Below are 22,534 nucleotides of genomic sequence, written 5' to 3'. Positions count from 1 at the left end.
CAAATTGGAAAAAAGGCTAATTTTGAATAGCCCTTTTATGACCATGACCAAATTATCAGAAGAACATGGTGTTTTCAACTGGTCCAAGCTGAAGCAATGTTGACAAAACATGGAGTTTCCTGGCTTGAGAGTGGTTCTTTGAAAGCAGCAAAGTTTAGCAGGTTCTGTCCAAGCACCCAGGGATTTCAGCAACTCTATCTAGATTGTCACCTCCCTGATTTTTTCCCTCCTGTTCTTAGCCCAAAAGGCTCTCAGTGCCCGGTGTAAGAAAAGGGCAGGTCCCATAAGGTTTTGCAAATTCACAAGACACGCGTTTTCCTTCAACTGCCATGGAATCAACCCCTTTACAAAGGACATGCCTCTTCTAATCTCCAGATCTTTTTTGTCTCCCTTTTTTGCATGGAGCACAAATCTTTTGTGAAAGAGCCCCGTTTGCCTCCAATAAGGCCCCTGTCCCAGGCCAGCCTGGTTGGGCATGTCCTACATTTCAGCCCTCCTGCGGGGGCCCCATGGTTCATCCACTCATTACATGGGTACTGAGGAGAAGAACTTTATGAAGGAGTTTGGGAACAACATATACACACTGCTCTATTTAAAATTGATAACCAACAAGGATCTCCTGTATAGCACCAGAAACTGTGCTCACTGTTATGTGGCAGCCTGGATGGGAGGAGAGTTGGGGGGAGAATGGATACATGTATATGTATGGCTGAGTCCTTTTGCTGTCCACCTGAAGCTATCACAACATTGTTAATTGGCTATAATCCAATATAAAATAAAAAGTTTAAAAAAAAAACTCAGTGCCTGGATTTGTTCCAGAAATAGAGCTGGGAGTGGATGGCATCAGGGCAGAGAGTGGAGAACAGGGGTCCAAAGAGGTGAGGGTGACCGCACGGCCTGGGCTGAGGCTAGTAAAGGCGCCAGGCTTTGGGTAAGTGAGCTGGGGCAGGAGGAAGGGTCATGTGAATGGTTTGAGGATGGTGCTGGGATCTGATTTCTATTTTTACAGTATTGCTCTGGCCGCCAAGTGAAAAATAGGACAAAACAGTAGTGGGAGCTGGTGACCAAGGGGAGACGGTGACCAGAATCCCAGGCCCATAACACTCACTTGTCCCCATGGACCCCTCACCGCCTCTAACCTCTCCTGCTCTCGCTGCCTTCCTGGTGACAAAGATGACCATGTCCACTGATGGCTGTCCATGGCCTGCTCATCAGCTAAAGTCTCATCACCCAATTCCACCCTTAGAAATGGAGCCAAAGGGAGGAGCCCAACAGGACCCCACACTCTCTCCTCACGGACCACAGTCCAGCTCCCCAGACCCTGGGATTCCACACCCCAGAGCCCCCAAGCCCACCCTCAGCTCCTGCACAGTCCCCCTCCCCAGTCTACCCACCCCCCACCAAACGCCGATGACAGCCCTGGTGTGTACCCCCTGGACCGGAGGGCAGCCAAGGAGAGGGCTGTTTGCAGGGCACCACAGTCAGAACCTGGATGTCAACTCAGGTGTCTCCATGTGTGCAAGGCCCTGATGATGAGGCTCAAACCCCAGGTCAGACAGAAGGGTGGTGGGGCCCCGAAAGCTGGGAATGCACAGCCCTTCACCCACTCTGGATGAGAGGAAAGACTGGCCCGAAACCCAGCAGGCAGCCAGGAGACACAGAATGGAATTTCACAACCCAAAATTATAAACGGGGCTTCCTCTGCTCACAGGTAGCATCGGTGCTATTGGTCACCTCCCCAAACACTCCAGGTGGAGCAGGCTGAATAATGTTCCCCAAAGATGTTCACCCCTCAAGCCCTGGGGGGCCTGGGACTATGTCACCTTACAGGACAAAGGGATTTTCACTGGGATTAAGTTAAAGATTTGAGATGGGGAGATTGTCCAAGTGGGCCGAGTGTCATCACAGGTTCCTGACATGAGGGAGGCAAGTAGTCAGAGAAGAGAGAAGATGCTAATTGCTGGCTTTGCAGGGAGGGGCAGGAACCAGGAGCAGCTGTCAGAAGGTGGGGACAACAGGAAATGGTCTCCCTATAACCTTCTGAGAGGCAGGCAGTTCTACTGACACCTTGATTTTAGCCTGTGTGACTCATTTTGGATCTGACCTCCTGAAGTGTAAGAGAATATATTTGTTGACTCACAGGCTTGGACAATGAACCTACGGTTGCTAAAAGGAAGGATGGGGGGAGGGGATAGTTAGGGAGTTTGGGATGGACATGTGCACACTGCTTTATTTAAAATGGGTAACCAACAAGGACCTACTGTATAGCATCCAGAATTCTGTTCAAAGTTATGTGGCAGCCTGGATGGCAGGGGGGTTTGGGGGAGAACAGATACATATATATGTATGGCTGAGTCCCTTCACTGTTCACCTGAAGCTGTTACAACTCCGTTTGTTAATCGGCTATGTGTGTGTGCATGTGCTAAGTCGATTCAGTTGTGTCCGACTCTCTGATCCTATGGATCATAGCCTGCCAGGCTCCTCTGTCCATGGGATTCTCCAGGCAAGAATACTGGAGGCAGTTGTCATGCCCTCCTCCAGGGGATCTTCCTGACCCAGGGATCGAATCCACGTCTCTTATACGTCTCCCGAGTTGGCAGGTGGGTTCTTTACCACTAGCTTGGGAAGTCCTAATCAGCTATGTGCTGTGCTGTGCTTAGTTGCTCAGTTGTGTCTGACTCTTTGCAACCCTATGGACTGTAGCCCACCAGGCTTCTCTGTCCATGGGGATTCTCCAGGAAAGAACACTGGAGTGTGTTCCCATGCCCTCCTCCAGAGGATCTTCCCAACCCAGGGATAGAACTCAGGTCTCCTGCATAGAAGGCGGATTCTTTACCGTCTGAGCCACTAGGGAAGCTCCTATACCCCAATAGAAAATAAAAAGCTTTTTAAAAAAATAAATAGCTTTTGCACATCAAAAAAGAGAGAAAATACATCTGTTTTATTTTACATTGTGACAATTTGTTACAGCAACAATTAGAAGCTGACACAGTTTCTCAACCTTGGTGCCAATGACATTTTGGGCCACTTAATTCTCTGCTATGGAAGTGGTCCTGTACATTGTGGGAGGGTTAGCAACATCCCTGGCCTGTGCCCATGAGATGCCAATAGCCCCCTCCCCAGTCATGTACATCAAAAATGTCTCCAGATTGTCAAATGCCTCCTGCAGGCATAGTCACCCAGGAGGCACAGTCCCCCAGAACCTCTACCCTACACTGTCCTTCATGGTGACTTTTCTCCAACAGACCCTCAGCAAAGCCCGTGGGTACACTCTGCTTTCCCAGCCCATCCTCCACTGACCCCACCAAACACCAAACACCACCTTTCTCAACCTCTATGGGTAGAGAGTTGAATGAGGCACAGTTTGTGCCCTCAGAGAACTCACAGTGGTCCAGGTAGCTCCTGAAATGAATAATTACATGGCATCTCACTCCATTAGGGCCATGTTCTAAATTCAGAGCAAAGGGTAAAAAGAAACATGGTCAGGGTTAGCCTTGGTCCTTCCTCCAGAGAGGGCCAGGTAGACACTCGGGGGCGTCTCAGACACCACCAGCACTGGGCATGGCTCTGTCACCTCCTGAATCACACAAGGGTGTGGTTCCGCTTTAGGGCCAGCAGAAACAATAGGGCATCTTTACTCTTAAACTGGGGACTTCACCAATGGCTGAGAGGTAAAGAATCCGCTTGCAATGCAAGAGATGTGGGTTCGATCCCTGGGTCAGGAAGATCTCCTGGAGGAGGAAATGGCAACCGACTCTAGTATTCTTGCCTGAAAAAATCCCAAGCACAGAGGAGCCTGGCAGGCTACAGTTCACAGTGTTGAAAAGAGTTGGACACGACTCAGCACGAACATGCACCTGCACTCTTAAATTGAGATGTAATTCACATACCATAGAATTCACCCTTTAAAGCGTACAATTCAGAGGTGTTGGTACATTCACAATGTTTGGTAATCATCACCCTAATTCCAGAACATTTTCATCACCCCCAAAAGAAACCCTGTATCCATTTCGCACCTCACCCTAGTCCTTACCAATCATGGATCTGAGTCCCCTCAGAGTTCTAGCAGTTCCCCCAAATAAGCTAAAGGTGGAGTTAAAATCACTTCCTGGTGCAGGACGGTGGGTGGGCGCACAGTAACTCTGTTCTGTGCTTGTGCCATACAAATGCTTAATCTATGTACTAGATTGTAGAACTGCAGGTGATTATTTTATTCTTTTATGTTAAAAATTTTTTCCCACTATGAGAATCCAATAAAATTTTAACACTTAAAAAAAAAGGCAACGAATTCATTCAGCTTAACTCAGTAATATCAAAAGCAAATCAACCCACCCATTAAATATTGAAGGAGATCCCAGCTCATCAGGAATGCATGAGGCTATCCAATTACCTGCAGCTTGATAAAGCAATTTTCTGACTTAGCTATTCTCTTTATAACAAAGGTCGTTAACCATCTGAAGAACAGCTTAAAATTCATGAAATCTGAAAAACCAACGTAGACACCTCTGGTCTTCAACTTAAGCCCAATTTCCATTCGGAAGTGCTGCCTAGCATCTCTTGCTCAGCTGTGTTTAACATTCTAAGAAATGGAAATGCATAATTGGTTTTACGGGATCGCTTCCAGAAACATTCAAATTTTGTTATTTATTGCTTTGTATACCACAGAAAGGGTAAAAACAGCCCCATAGAGCCCTGAATTTTTATGATTTTGAAACTCAAAAGGAGTTTCAACCACTCTCTGCTTTGGAATTCTGCGGCCCCTCCTTCCTCACGTTGACCCCCGTGGAAAGCGGAAGTGGAAGTGAGTCCTACCTTTAGGACCTGTTCTAGGTTCTCCAGCTTGGCTTGGAGCTGGTGTTTCTCCTTCACGGCCAAATCACGTTCTCTGGTCACTATGGTGAGCGTGTGTTTAAGCCGAGCATACTCTGCTTTCACCTAAAGTAGCAAGAATGGAGAGAAGGGGTGTTTACAATATGCACGGGAGCTGCAGTGGGTATTTGTCCCCAGCTGTCATCTGTCACTTCCCCTTTAAGTTCTTTTTGGAGACTTCCCCTCCCTCATCCTCAGTCCTGGACTTCGTAGTGGGTCCACTCCTGCTCGGGTGAATACGTGTGACCAAGGGCTGGCCAATCAGCACACAGCTTCTCTCTGCATCCCACCCATCCTCACCACAGCCACAGTGATTGGATCAGGTCTGGAGATGTGACCAAGGCGTAGCCAATCAGTATAATCCCATCCCCTGGATGTGAGGATTGGGAGAGAAGAGGCATAGAACCCAAGTAGCATCCACAGAGAATGAGATACTAGACTGTGTAGGAATCTGGGAAGAGATTCCTTGGGAAGAGATTCACCCACTGTACTTGGAAAGTTAAAGACAAAGGTTGGAGCTACACTGCTATTTGCATTCATGAGGGAAGAACTCATCTGAGAATAGACTCTGGAGATGTAGAGGAAGAAGCAGGGTCCTAATGACATTGTATGAGCAACTAGATCAAGCTGTGCCTGAAGCTAATGCTTTCCTTTCTAGTTACTTGGGCCAATAGATTCCCTTGGTTTACTTGTGTCCATTTGAATTGTCTTCTGTCCCTTTGAACTGAAAGTGCTGACAGACACAAAATGTTACTCAAATTGTGTAGCCATACTAAATTTTTTTGCCTAAAATTTCACCTCTGTCATAAAAGTGGACAAAAATGGCAACAAAGCACCACATGGATTTGGATGATTGATGCTCCAGTAACCTCAGAAACCATGTCCATTTTCAGCCCAGAACCCCCATGTTTAAATCTTATCTGGGAGGCTCTACTAATCCTCAATCTCTCCTCTAGCTTCTTTGAAACAGACAAGGGCATGCCCTTGATGAGAGAAGTTACCTGATTTCTTCTCCATTATTTTTTCATTGTGCAGCATGCTTTATTCCAACCACGGAATTTTAATTTCTTCCCCTCCTCCCCAAACATTACAACATGAATTATGGCTTCAATAACAGACTGTCACAAAGTCATGGGTTTTTTTGCCTTTTTTTTTTTTTTTGTAGCTACATAAGTCCTTTCTGTTTCAAATGCTTTATGTACGATCTTCGTGTAACCTGACAGTTTCTGTGGCACAGAAAGAAAAGAAGGCGCCCACTTGGCATTCGTAAATGGAGCAGGGTTACAGGGAAGCTGTTATTAAGAGGTCGTGGAGAGGTCTGATTCACAGGAGTATTTTCGTGCCATTTTGCTACAGTGTGATGCATCAAGCAATGAACTCAGGGGGAAATTCAAATGCTACCTGGTGAAAATGTCATGACCTAATGGAACTAAGCAGAACCCGCATTTGAACCTCAACTCCAGGTTTGCTGAAAGCCTTCGCTTCTCATGTCCTGGCTAATCAAGGAAATTAGACTTGGAAACAGTATCCAAAAGCCCTGATTCCAGTCTTGCACCATAGCCAGCAGAAGCCTTCTAGAATAGAAGTCAGATCTTGCTGATCCCTGATTAAAAACTCCCAGGGCTGCCATGGAAATCAAGTCCAAATTCCTAATGTGGCCCCAAAGTCCTGCAGCATCTGGCCTACCCACCTCTCCGATCTGACCTATTACTATCCACCATGCTCAGTCACTTTGGCCTCTTTTAATACCTTGAACAAGCCAGGCTTATTCCTGCCCCAGGGCCTTTGAACGTGCTGTTACCATTGTGGCACCTCCCATGCCACCCCCACTCTCTGCTCATCAATTATGTCACTCCAGACAAGCCCTTGAGGTACTGATATCCTCCCTACTTGTCTGTCTTCGTCATCCTTGCCATTTTCCCCTGCTTTATTTTCCATGGGCATTTATCACTATCTGAAATTATTGTATGAGCAGTTTACATTTTTTCTCAGGGTTATGCCTCATTAGAATGCAAGCTCCGATGGGACCAGAATTTTCTTTAGTGATCCAATTCCCTGTTGTCAGAGTAGAGAAATAGAATGAATAGCCAAAGCCCATGTAAGTCAGGTATTTTCAAGAAACTCAAACTCATAGTTTGTAGGGAAGCTGAGTTGGGTTTCAGGTTCCATTTGCCAGCCTCATTTATTTCTGTATATTTAGTTATTATCCAGCCCCTTATAAGAGCACAGGGCAGTCAGGAATCATCCTGCCAGGGGCACTGCCCAGGGCTTTGGTCAAGAATAGCCAATCCCCTTTATGTTTTATCATAGGTTATATGAAACTCCAGTACTTTGGCCACCTCATGCGAAGACTTGACTCATTGGAAAAGACTCTGATGTTGGGAGGGATTGGGGGCAGGAGGAGAAGGGAACGACAGAGGATGAGATGGCTGGATGGCATCACTGACTCCATGGACATGAGTCTGAGTGAACTCCGGGAGTTGGTGATGGACAGGGAGGCCTGGCGTGCTGCGATTCATGGGGTCACAAAGAGTCGGACACGACCGAGTGACTGCACTGAACTGCTATATATATTTTTTAATTGGAGGATAATTGCTTTACAGTGTTGTGTTATTTTCTACTGTGCAACAGCTGTGAATCAGCTAGCTATAGTTATACATATATCCCCTCCCTGTTGAGCCTCCCTCCCATCCACCCATCCCACCCCTCTAGGTCATCATAGAACAACAGCTGAGCTCCCTATGATAAACCATGATGGAAAAGACTATTAAAAACAGAATACATATATATATAATCTAATCACTTTGCTGTATAACAGGAGTTAAAAACATTGCAAATTAACTATACTTCAATAAAAATAAAAAGATTTTTAAAAACATTAAAATAATAATAGTCGATCCCCAACCTGCAGACAGACGACAACCCAGAAGTGAATCTGGAAACTGACTGGCAGCCGCCAGACCTGTGCTTCCGCAGGGACGTTTCCAACAGCGGACAGAACAGATGTACGTTAGAGGGTCAGGCCCACCCCAAAATCCCATTTACCCCACATGGAGCTAAAATGTTGTGCTTTTGTTGTAGCTTATATTGTGTTCATTGTAGTGACAACAGAAAGCAATTGTTGGTGGGGAAAAAAAGCGCCGAGTTTTATTTGTCTTGAAGACAATGCTTTACAGGACAGCTCAGGATAAGCAAGAATCTGCAGAGGACTTCTGGGCCACTAGAAGGCTCTGCAAGTTGTTGGTGCTCGTGCTTTAATACATCAAATACGCTTCATCTCAGGCCACGATTGTGGTTTTGCATTTCTTTGACTTAAAAGTTTCTCCATCGTGTCCCCTTTACAGTCACAGTTATGGAATGATTAAGGTCACTTCCCTGGTTTGCAACAATGGAAAGAAAGTTGGTTGGTTAGGAGGGATGGGGTAGACAAAGGGATTGACTGGGGACAGGGGTGGACTGGGATAGGCTAAATTAAGACCCACAAGGAAGTCCGCATCCTAATCCTGGAGCCTGTGAATGTTGCCTCATATGCAAAAAGGACTTGGAAGGAGTGATTAAGGATCTTGAGATTGTCCTGGGTTATCTTAGTGGCTCCAGTGTAATAATGACAAGGGTCCTGATGAGAGGAATGCAATATGAAGATGCTACCTTGCTGGCTTTGGAGATGGAGGAAGGGCCCAGGGGCCAAGGAATGAGGGCACCTCTAGAAGCTGGAAGACATGAGAATGTGATTCTCTCCTGGAGCCTGCAGGAGTGCAGCCCTGTAGACACCTTGATTCTAGGACTTCTGACACTAGCCAGTCTGGTTCCATTGTTTCCACAATATAGACAGGAGATGAAAAAGGAAGTGTTGAAAACATGAGCTTAAACTGGCCTTGGAAATCTCAAAGACTAACCTCTCCCATGAAAAAATGCTGTTTGTGGTAATCTCCACTCTTTCCCAGACTTCCCTGGTGGCTCAGATGGCAAAGAATCTGCCTGTAATGCAAGAGACCTGAGTCCCATTCCTGGGTCAGGAAGATCCCCTGAAGGAGGGCATAACAACCCACTTGAGTATCCTTGCCTGGAGAATCTCATAGGCAGAGGAGCCTGGTGGGCTACAGTCCATGGGGTCACAAAGAGTTGGACACTACTGAAGTGACTTAGCACATGTGCCCCCACACACTCAATGAGAAAGTAGCCTGCACCTCCAACTGGCTACAAGAACGGCTACCCAGTTTGGGGAGAATTTAATGGGCTCCTTTGAACCCAAGTGAGTGAAAAATTTGGAATCTTTTTTTTTTTTTGAAGTTGGGTTTGCAGGATGGGGAACACATGTAAGCCCGTGGCGGATTCATGTTGATGTGTGGCAGAATCAATACAATATTGTAAAGTAATTAGCTTCCAATTAAAATAAATTAATTTAAATTAAAAAAAAAAAATAAAGTTGGGTTTGCAGGCATCAGGGGCTCTGACCTATCCTTTGCACTGTGTCCTGGATTCCTGGTTCATTTGTTTCATTCCACGGGGAGGCCTGCCCAGTAGAATTCAACTCAATATTCTAAATATTTCCATAACCAATTTTGCACCTAAGAGACAATCCCTTCTGGGCAGGCTTCGGGGAAGACACTGACCCTGTATCCCTGTACATTAATAATTAAGAGCTCTGATCATTAATTTTACGTACTTAATCAAGGCTACTAAAAAGCAGATTGCAAATCCAGCCTGAGTCAGCTGTGGGAATTGGGAATTCCCAGACTTCTTCCGGAGAACCAGATGAAACACTTCCTTGTGTTTCTATAGGTCTCGGGGATGCCCCCCCCACAACGGATCTGGTGCTGTGGTTGAATTCTTTCACCATCAACATGAACCAACCCTCCCCTTGTACCTCCCCAAGTTACGCTGGGACACAGACACTGGTCTCCCAAGGCAGTCTTTCAGGACCTGCTGTTTCCCACCGTGACTCCCCTGAAGACACCCTGCTCGGGCATCCCAAGGGAACGAACAGCCCTGTAAGCCTGGGAAGGGGCGGGACAAATATGATGTCTATGGCACCACCAGGCTCCCCACCCCCTCTCTGCAAGCTCTGCTATTCCAGTCTGTGCCTGTGAGTCACTCCGTGCCTTCACATCCCCCTGCAGTGCCGAGGGGAGCTCATTTTCTGGGCCTTGAAGCTTTGCTTAAAAGGTCAAGATGTGAAGGCAGCAGGGGAAGGAGTTTCAAACCTTAATGAAAAAAATTATGTCAGTTTTGGTGAGAGTTCTATGGGAACAGGGGTGCCCATCAGGGTGCTGGGAGAGCCAGGTTTGGGAATGAGATGCTGGTGATGCTTGACCCTGGGACTCCACCCTGCCACCACTGACCAGCATAGGCGACACCGCCACTGGGCTCCTCTGGCTCTGCCCTCACCAAGGAGGACTCAGACTCCAGGCGCAGGACCCTAGCTGAGGAGCAGACAGATGCCCACATGGAGTGAACTTGGTGAAAGCGAGGAAGGCATTCTAGGATCAACCCTCCCTCCAGCCAACTCCCTCCAGCCCTGTGGTTAGTTTGCTTCTGATGCCCAAAACATCACCATTATTTTTCATTTCTGTTTTTGTTTAAGTAAAAAAGATGCCGGGACTGAGAAGGTCACCAAGCCTCATTATGGATTCGCACCTCAGGGTGCGTGAGTTTATCAGAGCCTTACCTGAGAGCAGGTTTGGAAAGGAAAGAGGACAGAAGGCAAAGGGGCTGGCAGGAATATGGAGGAAAGAATTTAAAGGGAGAGTTGGAGTCGTACTGAAAGCACATCTTTTTGATAAAATTATGGTAAAATACACATAACGTGGGGCTTTCTGGTGGCTCAGATGGTAAAGAATTTGCCTGCAATGCAGGAGACCTGGGTTCGATCCCTGGGTTAGGAAGATCCCCTGGAGAAGGAAATAGCTACCCACTCCAGTATTCTTGCCTGGAGAAACCCACGAACAGAGGAGCCTGGTGGGCTGCAGTCCATGGGGTCACAAAGAGTCGGACACGACTGAGTGACTAACACACACATGACATCAAATTTACTGTCTTAATGTTTTTGAGTGTATAGCTCAGTGGCATGAAGTATGCTCACACTGTCATGGAACCATCACTAACACCCATCTACAAAACTTTTCATCTTCCCAAACTGAAACTCTGTCCTGCTTAGACACTAACTCCCCCTCCCCCTCCCCAAGCCCCTGCCTCCCACTACCCTGCTTTCTGTCTCTATGAGTCTGACTCCTCTAGGGACATTATATGGGTGGAATCATACAGTATCTGTCCTTCTGGACTGGCTTATTTCACTGAACATAATGTCTTCAAGGTTCATCCATGTTGCGGTAGGTGTCAGAACTTCCTTCACTTTAAGGTTGAGTAATAATAGTCCATTGTGTGTATATATAATTAATTCCCAGGTGGCACTAGTGGTAAAGAATCTACCTGCCAATGCAGGAGACTTAAGAGATGCAGGTTCAATCCCTAGGTGGAGAAGATCCCCTGGAGGAGGGCGTGGCCTCCCACTCCAATAGGGTTGGCCAAAAAGTTTGTTAGCGTTTTTTGGTAAGATGTTATAAAAAAAAAAAATCTACCCATATATGTACACACACACACACATATATATACTGCATGTTATATAACATTTGTTGATATTCATTCATAGATGGTTACTTGGGTTGCTTCCATCTTTTGGCTATTGTGAATAATGCTGCTATAAACATGAAAAGACAAATATCTCTTCTTAATCCTGTTTTTAATCCTTTGGGTATATCTCCAGAAGTGAAATTGCTGGATCATGGGGTAATTCTATTCTTAATTTGTTAAGGATCTGCCATCCTGTTTTCCGTAGTCACTGCCCCATTTTATATTCCCACCAACAGGGCACAAGGGCTCCAATTTCTTCACATCCTCTCCAACACTTCTTATTTCCTGAAAAGCAGATCTTTTTTTTTTTTTTTTTCCCTTAAAAAAAAAAAGGCGGTGGCGGGGGGTGGCATATAGGAAGGCAGGAAAAGAAGTGTAAAATCAAAAAAGCTCTGTTTTTATAGTAAATTTAGGACTCAGTTATTCTTTGAAATAAACATTCTGTAATTATGGAAAGTTAAGCAATTAGCAATTTCAAACCACCAACTGATCGTTAACTAATATTCACCGAGTACCTACAATGTTTCCTGAGATAGGTACTGGGGATACTGTGATGAATAAGATGGCAAAGACCTCTGCTACCTAGGAGCTGACATTATTGCAGGGTGGACAGACAGACACATAAGTGAAGATGTGATCAATCAACAAAGTGATGAGACACACAAGAAGATAAAAGCTGAGGGAAGCCACATAATTAAAGGAAGGGGATGGGTAGCTGGAGGCAGTGAAGGTCTAGCGAGGAGGCAACTGACCATGAAGAGCAAGAGGCTGGTGGCTGTTTGAAAAGGAGGGAGCAGAGTTCTAAGCAGAGAAAGTCATGGCACACTGAGACCAGCTTGGTGGTCGGAGGAGCAAAAAGAAGGTCAGCGTGAACAGAACTTCAGGAATCAAAGATGGAGAGGCAGATGACAAGGCTGAGCAAGACGGCAGCCACAGGGAGGAGTTTTGTTGTTATTTTGGGAGAAGGTTTTTACTCCGAGGAGCAACGTAGTCTGGTTTGAGTCACAGGATCACTCTAGATCATGCTGGAAACTGATTGTAGGACATGAAGAAGGGAGGTAGACAGGCCAATTAGGAGACTGTTTCACCATTCAGGCAGGAGAAAATGGCAGCCTGTGCTTGTGGGACACAGTGGGGTTGGAAATGGGAGGGCTGGGGGCTGTCAGAGAGTGAGGTGTAAAGGAAGCATAAAGGACCACTCAGAGCATCTAGGCCTGAGCAGTTGGAGGGATGGCCATTTACTGGGATGAGAAAAACTAGGAGAGGCAATGGTTTGGTGGAGAGGACATGGCAAGTTTTGTTCTGGCCCCTTTGTGACTGAATAGACCTCTACGTGGGGATGCCTAGCAGACAGCAAATGAAACATTTCTCTAGGGCTTTGTGCAGTGGCCACATGATGAAATAGAAGAGGTGTAACCAGGGTCCCAGCCACTCTCGTTTGGGTGGAGTTCAGTGAGTCATCCCCTTCCACCTTCCCTGGGCTCCTCCCTGACACCCCAGCTCCCAGTGGCCTGTTGATGGTGGTGGCCAGTTACCTTGTCGAGCTGGCGGGCCCTTGCGGGAAGGCCTGCATAATGGGGCCTCAGGCGATGGTCTCCTTGGGCAGCCTCCTTAAGTGCATTTTCCTAGAACAAAAGGAAAGGGCATCGTGAGATGGCATTGTAGCACACAGATGGGGGTGAAGGGTTCTGATTTGAAATCAGATTGGGGTTAGGTGTGATTCTGTGATTCACAAGCCTTGCGGCGTGGGATGCATTTCTTTTCCTCTTTCCAAGCCATGAGTTTCCGAGTCTATAAAACGGGAGGAGTGATACTTTACGATGATGTTATGAGTGGATAATAAAATAATTTCTATAAAGCCTGTAGTGAAGTGTCCAGAAGATAAATCACATCTGATACACTGTGTGCTGACCTGCACTGCACTCTTGTGTCCTAAAGAGGCAACGGAACTGCTCTTCATCTGGAGTTATGTCAAGCTCTGACCTGCCCCCTTTCCTCACAAGCACTGCTCCAAACATATCGCCATAATAAACAATACAGAAAACACTTAGAGGTTTGTCTTGCTCAAAAAGAAGGCAAAAAAAAAAAAAAAATCTATGAGGACTATGGAAGGCTGGAGCACATGTCAAGAGTGGAACTCCTGGGACTCGCTGGATTCTGAGTCCAGAAAATTCTGAGTTCTCTCCTCTGCCTAATTTTCCAGGTAGAGAAAATTAGGAGTCCAATTATTTTAGGCTATGAAGAAGTGAAAGCGTCCTACCTGAGGCTAGAGACTTGAGCCAAGGTACTGCCTGAACCAAGGCTGAGGTCAAGTCCCCAACTCCCAAAGGAGGCTGACCAGAGCTCTGGCACAGACAAGGTAGTGCAGTGGAGAGGCAGGGAGACCAGACCCACTGGCTCAGTGGTATCACCTGTGCAGGAACTCTGAGCTACCAACAACAGAACCCAATTCAAGACCAGGAGCACCCATGGGATGGTACAAAATGACAAAGAAGGAAGACAAGAGCAGAGAGTGAGCACAGACAAGGAGAGAGAGATAGGGGGTAAAAATCTCCCAAAATAGATGAGTCTGAAAACAGAAATTCCAAAACACAGAAAGAAAACTCACACTGCTAAACAGATTTAACAAAACCAGTAACCGGGATGAACTGACTCCAGAAGAAATAAAAATAATGAAGTGATCTGAAAATGATGCATCAGTGAGCAAGTTGAGGGTTCTCACAAAGATAAAGAATGACACCCGTTAAAAAGCACAAGGAAGAAGCAACAGGGACAGTTAGTGTCCCACGGTGGGAGGTGACAGCAATAGCCACATGCAATCATGTCTGCAGGTTTCTTTGCTTGATTCTTCAAGTGTGTTCTCTGTTCATCTCCTAAGAGAGTTCCTATCTGGGGATCACCCACATCTGAATTGACTTGGGAATCTCCTCTGTAATACTTCAAGAGGTCTGAACTCCGGCTCATTCACACTCACAATAAGAAAGAAACAGGAACCATAGGGTTACAGACACCTCCCACAAGGAGAAAGGGTCCTCCTGATGTTTTCAGGTCCTATATTTCAGTCAAGCCCCTTACCCTAGGCCAGAGTCATTACAGTCTCCTCCCCTTATGGTATCTTCTGTGTTTGGTTCTGGAGAACAATGATCCCCAGCCTATGAGAAACTGCTTCCCTCCTCTGAGATGTTCCCAAAGGCATAAATTCATTTCCCCCTTTCTTACGTAAAGCAACCACAATGTAATCCCCTGCCGGCTCCTTGGGGGACCTGGAGACATTGTGGGATATCCCACATGAGAACCACTGGCAATCACAAGGAATAGGTACATTCACCCACACCCCTCACTCTTGACCTTGGAAGTCTTGGATACCCCAAGGTGAAATAAAGGCAGCCATGTCTCAGAGAATTACAGGAGAAACTCATGTTTTTTTAAAGCAGGAGTTGATATTATTATATTATTTTTTTAAGATTTTTTTTAACATGGGCCATTTTTAAAGCTTGTATTGAATTTGTTACAATATTGCTTCTATTTTATGTCTTGGGTTTTTGGCCATGAGTCATGTGGGATCTTAACTCCGGGCCGGGGATTGAACCCATACCCCCTGCATTGGAAGGTGAGGTCTTAACCACTGGACAGCCAGGGAAGACCCCAGGAAAAACTTTAAGGAGGGGTTAAAATGTCAGTCCTGAAGTCATTCTGCCTAAATACAAACTCGAGCTGGTTCACGTGTAAGCCCTATGACCTCAGGCAGGTTGCCTGGTATCTCTACACTCTCTAAGATGGAAGGATGTGAAAGCACCTACTCAGCAGCCATTGGGAGGACTAAATGGGATGGTTCTCCTAGAGTACTGAGCGTTTCCCTGCACACGATGGCGGCTCAAGCAAGGGTCACCTTCCCTGCTGGAGGCACCGCTCTCTGCACACCTTCCACAATCTGCCATAACCACCCACTCAATTCCTGCCACCACCTTCCTCTGCCCCTCCCCTGGAAGAGTGGACCGCAAGAATGCAACATCGGGAAGAGAAGCAGGGCTGGCTCTTTCATCGTTTTCTAGTGGTTGTAGGAAAGTGGCATTCATCAATTTCATCTCTACTCCATCTCAGTGATTCAAGGTCAGCTGCTTAACCTGATGCAATCAATCTTCAAGAGAAAAAAGCCCGGGATCTAAATCCAGTCCAGGAAGTACCAATCCACAATATCACCAGGTAAAAGGGGAGGGAGGGGTGTACATGGCCATCTCTTCCCCCAAATTGGTCCAAGCATGAATCTGCATTGGACCACTGCATTGGGGTACCACTTACTGTACCGGTTCTCCCACCTCAAGGAACTAGGAACAGAAAGAGCTGCTGAGAAGCAAACTCAACGCCAAACAATTCTCTGCTCCACCGCAAACAGTTTAGCAGAGGCCAAACCCCCTCACACAGTGATGCTGAAAGAACCTATTCAGCACCCAACATGTCCAGGTAAAAGCCCAGAGAAGAGTGAAGAAAGATGCCACTGGAGCTACACGGACTATGTGATTCACCTGCCAAATTATAGCATCTCATTTATCCAGTCTTGTCATTTAGCCCTGAAAAACCCTAGAGGTGGGCATGGGGCAGGGGGACACATGTGGCCTCGCCCTCAATGCCGCAGTGACAGCAGACATTGGTTCTCCCCACCCCTCAGAGTAACAGGGCACGGATGCTCCTCAGACATGCATGTTTCTTGGATTGCTTAGGGGAAAATCCAGAAAATGCCTACTGCTCAGGCTTCCAGTCCCATGAAGATGCTGAGAAGCAGGAAGACTTACCCTGGAAGCTTTCATCATTGACACCGTGCAGGACCAGAGCTGCCCACCCGGGGAAGCTGTCACCGCTCCAATGAAATCTAGCCTTTCTGGATTAATCAGCACCACCAAGGAAGGGCCGCTAAGCAAGAGATAGAACACCTTACATACTGGTCGCATGCTTGAGACCAGAAGGCCCCCCAAAGATGTGGGCTTTTAGTTGCAACACGACAAAATGAGACTCGCCAACAGGCGCGGGTGCACGAGCTATGACAATTCACAGGAGAAGGAGGAGGAGGAGGAGGATGGGGTGGACTTAATATAATCTGACATTCCTGCTGAGTAACGAGGCTTTTCACAGCCCAGGGTAAAGGCGGCCGGTCACACCAGCGTCCAGATCACAGGTGTGCACACTCACCTCCCTGCCACAGAGTGATCTGTGCCCCTCTGGCATTTCCTGTGCTGGGGGTTTGACACTGTTGACTACTGGGCACATCCGAGGACCCAGGAATTGAATCTGACAGCACACGCCCACTGCCTGGAGATGCAAAGCCAGTGACTCATGCATCACCAGGACTGTGATAACAAAGAACTTTCCGAGCACCAGCTGTATGAAATCACCCTCTAAGCTCCATCTTCTTGACCTGAAATAATGATTGTGAAGAGAGGAAAACCAGCCTCTGTGTAACTGTTCGCATCCTGGGAAATGGTCCAGCTTCCCTGTCCTTGGGAGACTCTTAGCATCATGTTGGGAGCAGACTGGATCTTGGATACTTTACATTTAAAGCCATCCAGGTAAGAGGGCTTAGGATTCACCAAACAGTGGATGCATGAGACAGGGTCTACCCTGTAGGAATCAAAACGCACGGTTTGTTGAATCTAGTTATCCATAACCACAGATAGAAAAGGGCACGGTATTTATTTCCACTTTGCAGATAAACATTTTGAGGTTAGGACGAACTCCCAGCAGGCTGATAAGAGAGCTCTGGCATCTGAGCTGAAGAATTCTGAGGCCAATGACCCCTGAAGCCTGAGTGCAGATTAAGTGCAAACTGCCAGTGAGACTAAAGGGAGGACCCAGGACAGAGTGAGAGAAACAGAGATGTTAGAACAGGCTGAAGAAGAGGCTCCTGCAAAGGGATGGTCAGGAGTGATGGGAGACAAGTGTGTGATGTCCTAGACGCTAAGGAACCACAAACTTGACAATGAGGGTCCTGAGCATCAATTGTTGCCCAAGCCAGGTGAGGACCAAAGATGTTTAGTGGTTGAGGCACTGAAAGTGTTTCCCATGACCTCCAGGAGAGGTGCTGAGAGAGAACCTTTCTACACTGTTGGTGGGGATGTAAATTGGTGCAGCCACTATGGAAGACAGTATGGATGTCCTTAAAAAAACTAAAAATAGACTCACCATGCATAATCCATCAATTGCACTCCTGGACATATATCTGGAGAAAACTGTGATTCAGAAAGATACATGCACCACAATGTTCAAATAAGCACTATTTATAATAGTCAAACCATGGAAGCAACCTAAATGTCCATTGATAGATGAGTGGATAAAGATGTGGTACATATGTACAGTGGAATATTACTTAGCCATAAAAAAGAATGTAATAATGCCATTTCCAGCAATATGGATGGACCTAGAGACTATTATACTAAATGAAGTAAGTCAGAAAGAAAAAGTCAAATATCATATGATATCACTTATATGTGGAATCTTTAAAAAATGATCAGATCAGATCAGTTGCTCAGTCGTGTCCGACTCTTTGCGACCCCATGAATCGCAGCACGCCAGGCCTCCCTGCCCATCACCAACTCCCGGAGTTCACTCAGACTCATGTCATAGAGTCAGTGATGCCATTCAGCCATCTCATCCTCTGTCATCCCCTTCTCTTCTTGACCCCAATCCCTCCCAGCATCAGAGTCTTTTCCAATGAGTCAACTCTTCACATCAGGTGGCCAAAGTACTGGAGTTTCAGCTTTAGCATCAGCCCTTCCAAAGAAATCCCAGGGCTGATCTCCTTCAGAATGGACTGGTTGGATCTCCTTGCAGTCCAAGGGACTCTCAAGAGTCTTCTCCAACACCACAGTTGAAAAGCATCAATTCTTTGGTGCTCAGCCTCCTTCACAGTCCAACTCTCACATCCATACATGACCACTGGAAAAACCATAGCCTTGACTAGATGGACCTTTGTGGGCAAAGTAATGTCTTTGCTTTTGAATATGCTATCTAGGTTGGTCATAACTTTCCTTCCAAGGAGTAAGTGTCTTTTAATTTCATGGCTGCAGTCACCATCTGCAGTGATTTTGGAGCCCAGAAAAATAAAGTCTGACACTCTTTCCACTGTTTCCCCATCTATTTCCCATGAAGTGATGGGACTGGATGCCATGATCTTAGTTTTCTGAAGGTTGAGCTTTAAGCCAACTTTTTCACTCTCCACTTTCACCTTCATCAAGAGGCTTTTTAGTTCCTCTTCACTTTCTGCCATAAGGGTGGTGTCATCTGCATATCTGAGGTTACTGATATTTCTCCCGGCAATCTTGATTCCAGCTTGTGTTTCTTCCAGCCCAGCATTTCTCATGATGTACTCTGCATATAAGTTAAATAAATAGGGTGACAATATACAGCCTTGACGTACTCCCTTTCCTATTTGGAACCAGGCTGTTGCTCCATGTCCAGTTCTAACTGTTGCTTCCTGACCTGCATACAAATTTCTCAAGAGGCAGATCAGGTGGTCTGGTATTCCCATCTCTTTCAGAATTTTCCACAGTTTATTGTGATCCACATAGTCAAAGGCTTTGGCATAGTCAATAAAGCAGAAACAGATGTTTTTCTGAAAATGCTCTTGCTTTTTCGATGATCCAATGGATGTTGGCAATTTGATCTCTGGTTCCTCTGCCTTTTCTAAAACCAGCTTGAACATCAGGAAGTTCACAGTTCACATATTGCTGAAGCCTGGCTTGGAGAATTTTAAGCATTACCTTACTAGCATGTGAGATGAGTGTAATTGTGCGATAGTTTGAGCATTCTTTGGCATTGCCTTTCTTTGGGATTGGAATGAAAACTGACCTTTTCCAGTCCTGTGGCCACTGCTGAGTTTTCCAAATTTGCTGGCATATTGAGTGCAGCACTTTCACAGCATCATCTTTCAGGACCTGGAACAGCTCAACTGTAATTCCATCACCTCCACTAGCTTTGTTCGTAGTGATGCTTTCTAAGGCCCACTTGACTTCACATTCCAGGATGTCTGGCTCTAGGTCAGTGATCACACTATCGTGATTATCTGGGTCGTGAAGATCTTTTTTGTACAGTTCTTCTGTGTACTCTTGCCATCTCTTCTTAATATCTTTTGCTTCTGTTAGGTCCATACCATTTCTGTCCTTTATCGAGCCCATCTTTGCATGAAATGTTCCTTTGGTATCTCTGATTTTCTTGAAGAGATCTCTAGTCTTTCCCATTCTGTTGTTTTCCTCTATTTCTTTGCCTTGATCACTGAAGAAGGCTTTCTTATCTCTTCTTGCTATTCTTTGGAACTCTGCATTCAGATGTTTACATCTTTCCTTTTCTCCTTTGCTTTTCGCTTCTCTTCTTTTCACAGCTATTTGTAAGGCCTCCCCAGACAGCCATTTTGCTTTTTTGCATTTCTTTTCCATGGGGATGGTCTTGATCCCTGTCTCCTGTACAATGTCACGAACCTCAGTCCATAGCTCATCAGGCACTCTATCTATCAGATCTAGGATCTTAAATCTATTTCTCACTTCCACTGTTAAGAAATGGAGTAGCCATCATGGTCAACAAAAGAGTCCAAAATGCACTACTTGGATGCAATCTCAAAAACGACAGAATGATCTCTGTTCGTTTCCAAGGCAAACCATTCAATATCACAGTAATCCAAGTCTATGCCCCAACCAGTAACGCTGAAGAAGCTGAAGTTGAATGGTTCTATGAAGACCTACAAGACCTTTTAGAACTCACACTCCAAAAAGATGTCCTTTTCATTATAGGGGACTGGAATGCAAAAGTAGGAAGTCAAGAAACACCTGGAGTAACAGGCAAATTTGGCCTTGGAATACTGAATGAAGCAGGGCAAAAACTAATAGAGTTTTGCCAAGAAAATGCACTGGTCATAGCAAACACCCTCTTCCAAAACACAAGAGAAGATTCTTCACATGGACATCACCAGATGGTCAACACCGAAATCAGATTGATTATATTCTTTGCAGCCAAAGATGTAGAAGCTCTTTACAGTCAACAAAAACAAGACCAGGAGCTGACTGTGGCTCAGACCATGAACTCCTTATTGCCAAATCCAGACTTAAATTGAAGAAAGTAGGGAAAACCACTAGACCATTCAGGTATGACCTAAATCAAAAAAATGATATGAATAAACTTATAAAACAGAAGCAGACTCACAGACACAGAAAAAAAACTTATGGTTAATGAAGGGGAAAGATAGAGAGGGATAAACTTGGGATTAACCTTTACACACCAGTAGCTCAGTGGTAAAGATCTGCCTGCTAATGCAGGAGACGCAGGAGACATAAGTTTGATCCCTGGGTCAGGAAGATGCCCTGAAGAAGGAAATAGAAACCCACTCCAGTATTCTTTCTTGGAAAATCCCTTGGACAGAGGAACCTGGTGGGCTACAGTCTATGAGGTTGCAAAGAGTCAGACAGGACTGAGCTACTGAACAACAATAAATGTATGAATAGAAAACAACACAGATCTACTGTACAGCACAGGGAACTATATTCAATATCTTATAATAACCTATAATGGAAAAGCATCTGAAAAAGAATATATATATATATTTAACTGTATCACTTTAAACTATATTCAATTTTTTAAAGTTTTTAAAAATTTTTAAATAAAATAAAAATAAAAAGAGAGGTGCTGAGGACGGACTAGCAGAGGTCACCTTGTGACTGATGGGAAAGAAAGAGGTCCAGAAACTGAGAGGTGATAGTTCTTGAAAGAACACTGGGTTGAAAAGGAGGAGTGAGACAAAGATGAACCTCCTAGGGACACGGGCGACCACGGGAAAGTGAAGATACAGGCTTTGGAAGCAGCAGTGTGGGAGGTAACAAAAACCAGCGACTCCATCTTTCCACTGCAAGTAAATGGATGTTGGAGGGGATAGACCCTCCAGGGAAATCCAGTTACAGCTGCAGGCAGTCATGCTCACGCAAGCAGCAGGAGATGAAAACAGGCACACTGGGAAATGGCAAGGGGTGGGAGAGGATCACAAAGCACTTTGGGGATGAGAGCACTTGAGGAGAGATGAATGAACATTCAATTTCGCTGCAGCTGCAATTCATGGAGCTTCTACTCTGAACTGGGAGCTGATCTAAGCCCTTTGCTTTCTTCTTCTTCTTTCTAAAAGCTCATCCAATTCTCATAACATCCCTGTGAGGGGGACATTGCTATTCCCGCTTGGTGCACATGGGAACTAAGGCGCCAAGAGTTAAGTAACCTGAATAAGTAGCCTCCACATAGCAGGTGGCGAGATTTGAGCCCAGGTGGGGATGCTCATGAGCACTGCACCACACTGATCCCTGCACCCCCAAAACCCCACATTCTTTTTCTGAAGAACAAGGTCCTGCAGCTTTCCTGGTCCTGAGAGCTGTCAATGGGCTCAGAAAGGCCTCCAGTTGGGAGGAGTGGGGATTCTGAGAGACCTGGGACAGTGTTCCTTGGGCTCCGGGCCCCAAATACAGTCTTGCGGGTGGTCTATGAAAAAAAAATGGTATTTTTTTTTATTTCTGTGAAATCCGAAAAGAATAAATATGAGCATATTTCATGCCTCCTTACCACTCAGTACTGAATTTTTAAAAAATATTTATTATTTATTTATTTGGCAGTGTTGGGTCTTAGCTGTGGCATGTAGACTCGGTTGCAGCATGTGGATCTAGTTCCCTGATCAGGGATTGAACCCAAGCACCCTGCATTGGGAGCCTGGAGTCCTAGCCACGGGGCCACCAAGGAAGTCCCCATACTAAATTTTCATGTCTGCATTTGTTAGTGTGTAAGTGAGTGTGTGTGTGTGTGTGCCTGCACTGACTTGAAGAATTACCATCTTGACTGCCCCAAGATCATGTAAATGATGTTTTCATGCACAGTGAAAGCCACACACCTTCATGTGTGCTTAAGAATCAAAGATTTTGTAGGAGTTTGAAAGGGATCAGCAGTAGGAACGTTGAATCAACTTTCAGGCAACTGTCAAAGGGCATTATACTTACCAAAAAAATTCAGTGTAAGTAAGATA

At 45.7% G+C, this 22,534-nt stretch overlaps 1 protein-coding gene across 11 annotated transcripts in view; it reads right to left on the bottom strand.

Moving 5' to 3' along the window:
• The window catches only part of RIMBP2 (RIMS binding protein 2), a 307,137-nt gene that overhangs the window by 115,141 nt on the left and 169,462 nt on the right, over positions 1-22,534 (bottom strand). For 10 of the 11 annotated variants that reach the window (XR_015144420.1, XR_015144419.1, XM_086347255.1 and 7 more), the window contains exons 2-3: positions 13,035-13,124; positions 4,813-4,935 (exon numbers count right to left, since the gene is read on the bottom strand). Coding sequence is in view for 1 of the 11 variants with exons in the window: in XM_086347264.1 (XP_086203390.1) it covers positions 4,813-4,935; positions 13,035-13,124; positions 16,290-16,445 (369 nt within the window). In the remaining 10 variants the exon portion in view is untranslated. Of the gene's footprint in view, positions 1-4,812; positions 4,936-13,034; positions 13,125-16,289; positions 16,479-22,534 lie in introns of those variants that run through there. The other variant, XM_086347264.1, reaches the window with a different exon arrangement.

This window comes from Bos grunniens, chromosome 17 (assembly GCF_055505025.1).
Source record: "Bos grunniens cultivar Pamir isolate PY7600 chromosome 17, Bosgru_T2T1.0, whole genome shotgun sequence".
In the NCBI taxonomy this organism is placed as follows: domain Eukaryota; kingdom Metazoa; phylum Chordata; class Mammalia; order Artiodactyla; family Bovidae; genus Bos; species Bos grunniens.
The sequence above is the reverse complement of the archived record's forward strand: the minus strand, read 5'-3'. Positions and strand labels throughout refer to the sequence as shown.